At 51.3% G+C, this 10,993-nt stretch overlaps 1 protein-coding gene across 2 annotated transcripts in view; it reads right to left on the reverse strand.

Annotated features, from left to right (window-relative positions):
• Positions 1-9,526, reverse strand: part of TMPRSS13 (transmembrane serine protease 13) — a 32,885-nt gene extending 23,359 nt beyond the window's left edge. The window contains exon 1 of one of the 2 annotated variants that reach the window (XM_010812408.3): positions 9,281-9,526. In XM_010812408.3, coding sequence (XP_010810710.1) covers positions 9,281-9,301 — 21 coding nt within the window. In that variant the 5' untranslated portion in view covers positions 9,302-9,526. The remainder of the gene's footprint in view (positions 1-9,280) is intronic. The other variant, XM_002693003.5, reaches the window with a different exon arrangement.
• Between the last annotated feature and the right edge of the window lie 1,467 nt (positions 9,527-10,993).

The raw sequence follows: 10,993 nt of genomic DNA on the forward strand, positions 1-10,993 counted from the left end.
GTGTGACTTTGGACAAGCCCCTCAACTTTCCTTTTTCTTAATTTGTAGAATAGGACTAATCATCCTGAGGATTCACTGAGATAAAATAGGAAATCTCTGCCCTGTGTCCAGCAGGAAACGGTCATTCCTCACCCCCTTTGCACTGGCGCACCCAGCACCCACCTTACTGAGATTTAACAGCCCTGGGGCATGACCAGAGGGCTATAAGGTGGGGTGAGCTCATCTTTGGAGAAAGAGGGAACTGGACAAAGACCAGACCAAGGTCCTATCATGAGAGGGACAAGCTCAGGCTGGGCAGGGTCCCGTCCTTCCTTCCCACCAGTCACCCAAGCCTCAGCACCTGCTCGGGACCTTGGCATGGCGGCATCCCCACTGATCTACCAGGCCTCCGTCTGTGATGCTCATAATATAAGTTTACCCCCACCTCAGGGGAAATTCCCATAACTCAAGACAATAATATGATAATAGCTCTCAGTGAGTGGTACTTTAGGGTTTACAATAAACCTGCGTATCTGTGGCCTCCTGGGGTCCTCGCTCCATCCCTGGGAGGTTGACACATTTAGAAGCCCATTTTGTAGATGAGGAATCCAAGGCTCAGAGCACAGATTGCCCAGAACCCCATAGTCCGGAACTGCCACACACCTGCGTGCATCTGAGTCCCCCGCCTCCTTGAGTCATCAGCCAGAGGCTCCTGGCACATCTTGTCTCTGAACCCTGTGCATGGGCTGCTTGTTCTGCATCTGTGACGTGGCCTGAGAATCAGGGCTGGGGCCTTGCAGGGCTGGGAGCACCAGAGGGGATCTGGGGGTGCGGCCAGGGGTTTCTACAGGGATCTCGACCTTGTGGAACTTTCTGGTGGGAAACAGCATTGGTCCCAGTGGTCTGTCAGGATCTCGGGTGGAACCTGGTAGTCAGGAGCCCTCCAGTACTCTCGAAGCCAGGTGGTAATTCTGGGAAAGTGACTTAACTTCTGTACATCTTGGTTTCCTCATCTGTACAGTGAGCTGGTCACCCTGCCTCATAGCATTGCAGTGATGGGTGATGAATGTAGAGTAAGCGCTTGGTGACCATCACGCTTGGTGATGGCGGGTGGGTAGGTGTCTGTTTGTTTGTTACAGATACTGGCCTTCAGATGGAAAAATCTGTGTTCAAATATGATGACATCCATGCCTAACTGGCTCGGGCAGGTGAGTTAACCCTTCAGAACCTGTCTCCCCACGTGCGAAATGGGACTGATCTTGTCTCCTTCCCCCAGATAAGCAAGGAATCAATATGACAGAGCCCGGTTTATAAATGCTCATCACTGTAACAAATTTAACAGCCCATCAGACGTCTTACTTGATCCCATTTCAACCTCATAACAGCTTTCGTGGTTGGTATTATTAACTCCATTTTGCAGATTTCGAAACTGAGCGTCAACGTGGTTGAGAATATGCCCAAATTGACATCTCAGTTAATTGATGGGCTTGGAGTCTCACCAGGCCCCCTCAGAGCAAGTAGAATCTGGCCCCAGAATATCAAGAAGGCCCACAGTAACTTCCTGCATTTCTTCAGGGTTTACAATTTGCAAAGAGCTTTTATACCCTTTATTCCATTTTAAACAAGGCTCTTAGTTAACAAGCTGGACAGAAAATTTTATCTCCAGTTTATACATGAGGAAACTGGGGTTCAGAGGGACTCAAGAGCATGCCTAAAACCTCTAAAAGGATTAGTGGTCTTGGGATTTGATCACAAGCTTCTGATCCTGTTACCCCATCATGACGGGCAGGGGCTGCGTAAGAGAGAAAGAGCTGAGGGGCCTGCAGTGGCGAAGGCCCAGAGGAAGATGGGGGTGCATAGACCTGGGGGAGGCTGGAGGGAGCAGGGGCCAGGGAGGCAGAGCAGGAGCCTGAGAGCAGCCATGGGAGGCAGGGTCCCTGTCCCCAACGTTGGCTTCACTCACAGGTAGGTCCCAACTTGCCCACCCTAGGCCTTGACCAGCAGGAAGCAGAGATGAGCTGAGCCCTGGGGTCCTGGCAGGAGACCTACGTGGGTCCCTCTTCTCTGAGTCTAGAGGGAGGTGGGACCTGTAAGATGGAACCAACCCGGGGGCTCGGTGCCCAAGGAGCCAGGTGGAAGGGTGAGTCGTCTCCAGTCAGACTCTTTCAAACTGTTGACTCTGGGCCTCTGTGGCCCAGCACAAAGACTTCCCAGGGTTGGGAGGTGGGGGCTGGGGGTGGAGGAGAAGCTGGGGGAAGGGGAGAAACAGTGATACCCCAGCAGGGGCTGGAGGCCCCAGGAGCACAAGCGCTCTAGTGTCGGACAGGGTAGGAGGCAGGCGGAGAGTTTCTGAGCCCGCGGACCAGGGACCTCCAGGTGCCAGACAGAGTGGCCCATGTGGGGAGCCACCCAAGTGTGTCCCCCTAGCGCGGCCCCAAGACCAGAGGAACACAGCGTCAGAGACAGGCCGTTGACTCCGTCTTCCTGACTCCAGACGTCATAGGACATGCTAGGTATTCTCATTTTCCGGGACCCCCAGAACAGGCGGTTCCATGGCCGCTGACTGCCTGCCACTCCACCTTCCCGGAAGTCCTTCCTGATGTCTAGCCTACTAGAGCACTAACTCATTTCCTTTCCTCAATTCTTGGAGAGCAGTTGCTGAGGTTCCAGCATCCCTCCTGGAGGCCTGACCTCACCCTCAGGGCAGATGCCTTGAGCAGGTGGGGGACAGGGCGGGGACACTTCCTGCCCCTGGTCCTGGACGCAAGGGGCAGAGCCCGGACCTGAACCGGCCTGATTCCTGGCCTTGGCCGGTGAGCAGCAGACCCAGGAATGGAACTTAGAGGACCAAGGCCCAGGCTCTGTACAACCTACCTGCAGACCAGAGGCTCCTCTGCCCTCCCTGGGAGGGAGGGGGACAGGGCAGAGCCGAAGCCTGGGTGACTCAGGGCCGTTTCCCTGGCTTAGCATTGCCAATCCTAAGGCATTTCTTCCTATCTAACCCTATCCACCCCTGGCGTGGTCTCTGGGTTTACAAATGGAGCAAATGGAGCTGTGAACCCTCACCCCTTTATGGACCAGGCCTACACCCCAGGTGGCCACTGCTGCCACCTGCCTGTGTCTCTGCAGCTCCCAGGGACCCCTACTCAAAACTCATCCAGTCCCCTCAAGATGTTCTGGGGCAGGAGGAGGGAGGCAGGGCCAGGGTCCGCAGGAAGGCAGCGGGGATGGGCCAGGGAGAGGGCTGACAAGAGCAGGCCCGGCCCTGAGCCCTGGGGCTCTTTCCAAGCACTTTCCTGGCCAGGAGTTGCTGAGGATTATTATGCCCATTTTACAGACAAGAAAGTAGAGGCCCTAATTATTTGTATGCTTTGCTCAAAGTTGCTCAGGTACGTCTTGTCTAATCGCAGAACAGGGACTAAAACTAGAGACCTGCCCTCTGTACCAACTGCGTCTGGGGTAGAGTCACCATGGCTCCTGGGTCAGGGTTAGGGTTTCCTGCCACAGCTCTGCCCTGGCCCCTTACCTGGTGGGGATGGGAGTGAGCTAACAAGCCCCCGGGTATGTCCTACCCTTGGCCTCTCTGCATCTCCTGCAGGCCCAGCCAGAGGTGCCAGGGAGGCAGGGGCCTCTGGCTGTGCTGAGTGATGTCACAGTCACTCTCAGATTGCTTCATCTCAGCAGTTATGTGGCTGCCGCCGTGGACTGTGCCCTGGGCTTTCTGCAGCGACAGTTATTTACCCACAGACGGCAGCCTGCACTCTGTGCGTCACTCAGAGCCCCGGGCAGCACAGGGAAAAGTACCCTTTAATAACGTCTCATGCTAGACTTGAGAATGTCCGCCTGCAATAGAGATGCAGACGTGGAGAACGGACTTGTGGGCACAGGAGGGGAAGAAGAGGGTGGGACGAACTGAGAGAGTCACGTTGATGGGTGCTAAGTCGCTTCCGTCGTATCTGACTCTTTGCGACCTCATGGACCGTGGCCCATAGACCCCTCTGTCCATAGCATTCTTCAGGCAAGGATACTGGAGTGGGTTGCCATGCCCTCCTCCAGAGGATCCTCCCGACCTGCATCTCTCACGTCTCCTGGGTTGGCAGTGGGTTCTTTACCACTAGTGCCACCTGAGAAGCCCCGAGAGGGCAGCACTGGCATATATACACAGCCGTGTACATAACGCAGGGAGCTCAGCCAGGTGATCTGTGATGACCTGGAGAGGTGGGGTGGCAGTTGGGTGGCAGAGAGGCTTAGAGGGAGGAGATTTGTTGTTGTTGTTCAGTTGCCCAGTCAGGTCTGACTCTTTGCGACCCCCATGCACTGCAGCATGCCGGGGGCAGGTGGAGGGGGGATATATGTATACATATAACTAATTCAGATTGCTGTACAGCAGACACTAACACAACATTGTGAAGCAATTATACTCCAATTTTTAAAACTAAATTTAATTTTTATTTAAAAAAAAAAAAGAAGGTCCACCTGCAGCAACTTGAACATGTCTTCAGGGCCAAGGGCAGGTCCATTAGGGCCCTTCAAGTCCAGCCCAGACTGACTGGGCCTCCCTCCTTAGCCCTGGGCTGTGCTCTAGGCTGCCTACAGACTAGAAGCATCTTGAAATCCCCCTAGTCCAACCCATTTTCCTACTGCTGAGGTCATTAAGGCCCAGAAAGGCAGTGTGACTTGCTGAAGGTCACACAGCCGGCGGGGGCAGCGCCAGGATCAGAATCCGGACCTTCTGACTCCTGTCCTCAGGCTGCTGCCCACCTCCAGGCTCCCCCTACTGCCCGCCCCTTAACAAGCTCAGAAAAGGAAGGACTCTTCACTAGCTTGAGGCCCCTGTGGCAGTGTCAGTCTTCCAGGGATCCTGAGCATCGAGGAGGTTCTAGGGGTGGGCACCCCAGCACTCCAGACTAGGCAGGAAGAGGTGGTCCCCAAGCCCTGCAGAAGCCGGGATACCAAGAAAGATCAGGAGCCCTTTAACAACACCCAAAAAGCTCCCTGGCTTATTGGGAGCCTGGGGAGCCCCTGGGCCCACGGCTGGGGAGCCCGAACACCCTCCAGCATGAACTGGACTGGATTAGAGAGGTTCAGGCTTCTTTCCATTCCCACTGCCCAAGCTAGGCTTCGTCGCATCTCCAGTACACAGGGCTGACTCCTCCCCTCCCTTCCCTGGACCCAGAGAAACCCCACAAATACAGGGCCCTCAGAGCATGGGCAGATTCCCCAGCATCTCCTCCCACCCAGCCCCCAACACCTGCTCCCCGCCCTGCCCCCCATCCCCTCCCCGCCCCCCCACCCCCCACACACACAAGCAATGTTAGCCTCAGGGGCCTGAGGCAGCCTGGAATTAAACTGGGCTCCAGAACAAGGAGTCGGCCCATGCACCGAAGGCACCAGGGAATCTTGCTTCTGCTCTGAACCAGCTCTGTGACCTAAGGGATAACGGCATTCCTTTCTGGAGCTGGCGACTTTACACAATGAAGGGATTGAACAATCAGCTGTTTTCCAGAGACAGACTCACAGATTCTGAGACTGAGCTTATGGTTTCTGGGGCGTGTGGGGCAGGGGGAAGGCAGGAAGGGACAGTCAGGGAGTTTGGGATGGACATGTACACACTGCCATATTTTAAAAGGATAACCAATAAGGACCTACTGTCTAGCACAGAGAACTCTGCTCAATGTTATGTGGCAGCCTGGATGGGATGGCAGTTTGGGGGAGAATGGATACATGTATATGTATGGCTGAGTCCCTTCCCTGTTCACCCGAAACTATCACAATGTTGTTTGTTACTGGGCTGGTATACCCCAATGCAAAATAAAAAATTTACAAATACATTAAAAAAACAACCAGCCATTTTCAGACAAGTTTCTACAGAGCATTTGAAGTTCTGTGGAGATGCCTTAGAATCCAGCTTAGTAAGTAAAAGTCTTCAAGTCCTTTATCCCACTTCAAACAGAACAGATTAACTTTTCAGTTTGAAACAATGGGTTCCAGATAAGATTTCATCTGAATGAAAGAGGCTGTTGCTACAAAGAACTTGAAAATTGCCAGCATGATTGGGAGCTAAAGTTCCTTCTAGTTTATGATGCCTCTTAAACGTGTGAAGAAGCTGGGGATCCCTATTAGGCCAGAATCAAAACACCTTCCTATTCATTCATTAATTCATTAATCAAATAGTTCAAAGAGTATTGAGTACTCCCTATTGCCAAGCAAACAGTGTTTGGTTTCCCAGAAACTTGGTTCCTCAGTTTCTCCTTATGTCCTCTCTCTGCCAATGCTGGGTTGTTGACACAGTTCAGGGTTGGTATGAATGGGAGCCCCGTGGGCAGTCCTGGGAATTGCTACCCTATCACAGACTCTACCTGGCATTACTAAGGCCTCCACTTAGCTGACAAAGCCCGGGGTTCCCCGTGCTAGCTTCTCTCATGCCCCAATTCAGCACCCTCCCTGCCTGGCTGGGCACCATCCACCCCCATTGTTGCCGTACCAAGAGGAAGCTGTTTTGCCAAAACACTTACCCAAGACACTTAAGCTAAGTGGCTATTGTTACATCATTCGGTCTTCCTGCCCAGCACCCAGCCTGGAGCCCCATACACACCCCCCCCAACATTCATGCTCACATATGCCAGATCACAGGGACAACACAGGGAGGCAAGGCAGGATGGGCTTGGTGGAAGGCTGCTCAGCGCCAATGCCAACACGGAACCCAGAGGTCTCAGGTGAGGGCTGCATACCTGCAGGGACGAAGGGCAGGTGCCGGAGGTCCTAGGGGGTGCCCACACTTTAGGGTCTAGGGAATGGCAGAGCCACCTGAGCCTACTGTCTGCCGTCTTGGGAACCTGACAAGCCTTCTGCAGAGAGGCTGCCTCATCCCGGACCAGACTTGGGATCTCCAGCCATTCTCAAGTCCATGGCATCCGTGGTCTTGGAAAACCTGCTCCACTTTAAGTAGACCCAGGAGGGGAAAATCCACTCTACAGAGAATTGTTGCTCTATCAGTGGGTCTATTTCTGTCTTTCTTTAATAAATGTGACACTTCTTTAAGGATTAAGAATGTGATGCCTTATGAAAAAACACAAAATACACACTGTTTTTTAAGAATAAATGTGCGTCTCCATTGTGGCACATCTGTAATTCCACTCTATGTGATTCCAGAGACTGTCATGGAACCAGGAAAGGGCCTCGGGGCAATTTGTCCAACTCTCTCGTTTTGTAAGTGGGGAAACTTAGGAACAGAGAACAGAAGATATTTGTCCAAATTTAGAGGAACTAGGACTAGACCCTAGACAATGATGATGACGATGACAATAAATCTTAGCTATGAATATATGTCTACCTCTATATATCTATCTAACTATGCTAGACATTCTCGTCAAAGAGCCTTATTAGGTGAAAGACAGTGTTCTAAGACTTGTTGAAGTAGATACTACATTTGTTCCATTTCACAGATGAAGAAACTAAGGTGCAGAAAGGTTAAGTAATTGGTTCAAAGTCACAGCTGACCAGGAACCTGGTCAGTGTTCTGTCCACCACACCCTACAGCTTCTCCTTTGAATACAAAGAAGCTCTGAGCCTTTTCTGCCTTCTTTCCGAGATTCCCCTGAAGTCCCAACCAGCTCACAGAGAAGCTTCATCAGGCTAAAGTCCATTGGCCACCTTCTTTCTCACTACTCTGTGGAGCTGATGGTCAAAAAGTACAATGCATCTTTCTACAACGGAGTCCTCAGGGAGAAGGCACAGCCTTGGATGATCAATTGCTCCCACTTTGCTCTTATTCAATTTCATTTGTATTAAGAAACCCACTGCAGATGAGATTAAAACCCTCAGGAAGCTCTCTCTGTCCCCTCCTCAGGCTCACAATCTTGGAGGTTCCACCTTAAATAAGGGGACGAACCTAAGAACCCTAATAAGGAAGCAGTTGTTCAGTTCTTTCATTCCAAGGTAAGTTAGGACAGCCTCCCAGAGTGAACATGGCACCTGCCATACGTGTGTCATTTATTCCATCAATAATGAAAAGCCTGCCCTCCATCCTATGCCCCTCCCGTGACCTTCCATGTTGGTCCCTAACTCTGGAGAGGTGAGCTTCCTAGCAGGTATCACCCCCCACCCATCACCCTGTCCCAGGGACTGACCCTTCAGATAGCTTCTGTTCTTACCCCTCTTGTCTAGGAGCCATGAAGTTTAGGTTCCCAGCAAGTTATCAAGGAACATGACCCATGGCTGAGACCACGGGTTCACTTTCCCAATATTTCAGACAAAACTCCCTCTGCATTACCCTTACTGCTCACCAGAGGCTCCAATGATCCCCAGAATCCTAGGGTCAAATGACTTTGGTGAGGCAGAGACATGAGCCAAGAAGTCCAGAGCAGAGGGCAGGAGAGAAAACCTGGCACAGAAAAGTCAAGAAAGAGCTGGGAAAAAATGGCGGGAGAGATGATGGTAAACTGTGCAGAAACACTTCTAGGGTTCAGAATGAACCACAAGCCCACTGTCGACCAGAACATAGGCTTCCGTTCCAGAGGTGGCCCATCCTTCCCCAAGTCCTAGATTCCACCACATCAATAGAGAACAGAAGAAGGTGGAGATGAGCAGAAAATAAGACCCGAGGAGAAGTTAGAGCACAAGAGGAATGTCCCTCAAGAAAAGAAAGCTGAGCTGAGGAATCGTTGAACAAAAGCTTTGGACATGGCTGGCTTTTCAGCAGAGGACAGTTGGCTGCTCTCTACCACCAAAAGCAGAAAAGGAAAGTCACCTTGGTTGTAGCAGAAGGAATCATGGTTAGACATAAGGAACACTTTCCAAGCATGACAATTATGGAGGCTCAAAATAATGACCAAGGGAAGTTGAAAAAGCCCCTCGAAGATCTTAAATGCACATAGAAAGTCACCTTTTCCAGGATGGTTTAGTGAGGGAGTTACCCAAGATAACCTTGAAGCTTGGTTAGAACGCTATTAATAATTTTTTTGTGATTCTCAAACCAGCAAAGACTTCCCAAGAGCACACACACTGGCTGGGGTTCTCAGGGACCACAGAGTGGGAACCCGGGATCCAGCCACAGAACCCAGGGGGTGCTTCCTGACCACTCTCCAAATCCCATCAGCTTCTCCTCCCATGTGGCCACTTCTACGAATTGTGATAAAGCAGGCTGCCTGAGTAACTGCCAAGTAGCTCCTAGAAAAGGCACCTTCAATTTCCTCTGAAACCCAAGGCGCACACGGGTGCCCATGCCACACCTAGCTGCCAGAACCATCCCTGCTTTCCCAGTGCTAGGAGGTTCTGGCCCGAGGTCCCCAGACACACTCACCCGGCGGCTGTCCCTTTCCATGGTCTCCCAAGGGCTGAAGCCTCCGGACTCAGCTGGTGTCGAAAGGAAGATCCATGTTGGCCTCTGGCGTCCCAGGCATGTAGGGAAAAAGGGGGCTGGAACTGAGTGCCGCCCCCCACCCCGCCCCCCCCGCAGCTGGGCGGGGAAGCTGGTTGGGACATGTGAAGTAATCCCATGTATGAACAACAGCGCAGAACTAGCCAGACCTGTCCCCTGCCCCTCCTCCGAGGCCTCCCCAGTTACTCAGCAAATGCCAAATACCCGGAGGATGAAGCTACCTTTATTCCTAAAGCTGCCCCCACAAAGTCAGCTGTGGGGAAGAACAGGGGTTCCAGATTGCCTCTTTCAGAAGGGGATTCTGGGGAGATATAATGGCCCAAAATGTCCTCGCAGCGCCTGTGAGGATGATCTTAGCCCTGCCAACCTCGGCTCCTAAAACAGGTGCTTCTGAGCCCTCTGAGGTATGATCCTGTCCCCATGGGGATCCGTCAAGCTCAGAGGCCCACCCACGGCAGGACAGTGTGAACCTTTATCTGCAAGGATCGCATGTCCACATCTCAAATCAGGACATGTGGTCTGGCAAAAAGAATTTTTTTTTTTTTTTGGCTTATTTCTATAAAAACGCTAAAGGAAATTAAAATCAAATGGCTTCTAATTATGCACATAATGAATTGCCCCTATTGAAAACGATAAAATGTTATGAAACGACATCAAAACCAGTGCAAATAAAACATACAAATGTTTTGAAGGGAAAAGGTTCCAAGAAATCCTAGGGTGACTCATGGTTCCATACCTCTGCCCTATACTGTCAAAAGAAGTCGAGTCTAAAGAAACAGCAAGAGGAGCCGGGAAGGGTTACTTAGCACCTCCACACCCAGCTGAGCTGCTGAGAACAGCAGAAGGCGAGCTTCAGGAAGAACCTTCCAGACTCTGAGTATTTGGAGCACAAAGATCATAGAACTGCAGATCTTTTAGAGCCTGAAGGAAGCCGAGAGTTCATCTAGTGATTCAATCTCCTCACTTTACAGATGGACAACCAGAGAGCCAAGAGCCTGAGGAATCTGTACTAGTCACATCTAACAAACAATAGCAACAGCAGGAATAATAAGGTGCTGGGTATCCTACCAAATGCTTCACATACAGCGATGCATTTAATCCCTGCAACAATCCTATTCACCCATCCTTCACTCATTCATTGAACAAATATGTGTTAAGGGCTTCTTATGTTCCTGGCACCGTTTTAAGTGCTGGGGACCCATAAACAAAATAAGTGAAGGCCCCTGCCCTATGGCACTGGCATTTGGGGGGTGGGGCAGACAAAAATAATTAAAAAAATAAACAGATAGATCATAATGATGGTGATAGATAGAAGATACAGTGTGTTAGAAAGGGGAGAGGGTCATAGAGCAAAACCAGGCAGGGAAGGAGACTGAGGGGGCTGGGGAGGCAAAATTACAATTCGAAACAGGAAGGTCAGGGAGGGCCTCATTGAGGGGACACTCGAGCAACAACAACGGATGTGACTACTATCTCTCCATTTACATATAGGAAAATGGAAAGTTCTAGATCAGATTGGAAACCATTGGCTCCAAAGGTGCTTTGAGGGAAATCTAATTCAGAGGCAGAAGGATGGAGGAGAGGCATTCCGGAGGGCCCAGGCAGAGACCCCAGGGATCTCCAGATTTGGGTGAC

This window comes from Bos taurus, chromosome 15 (assembly GCF_002263795.3).
Source record: "Bos taurus isolate L1 Dominette 01449 registration number 42190680 breed Hereford chromosome 15, ARS-UCD2.0, whole genome shotgun sequence".
NCBI lineage: Eukaryota > Metazoa > Chordata > Mammalia > Artiodactyla > Bovidae > Bos > Bos taurus.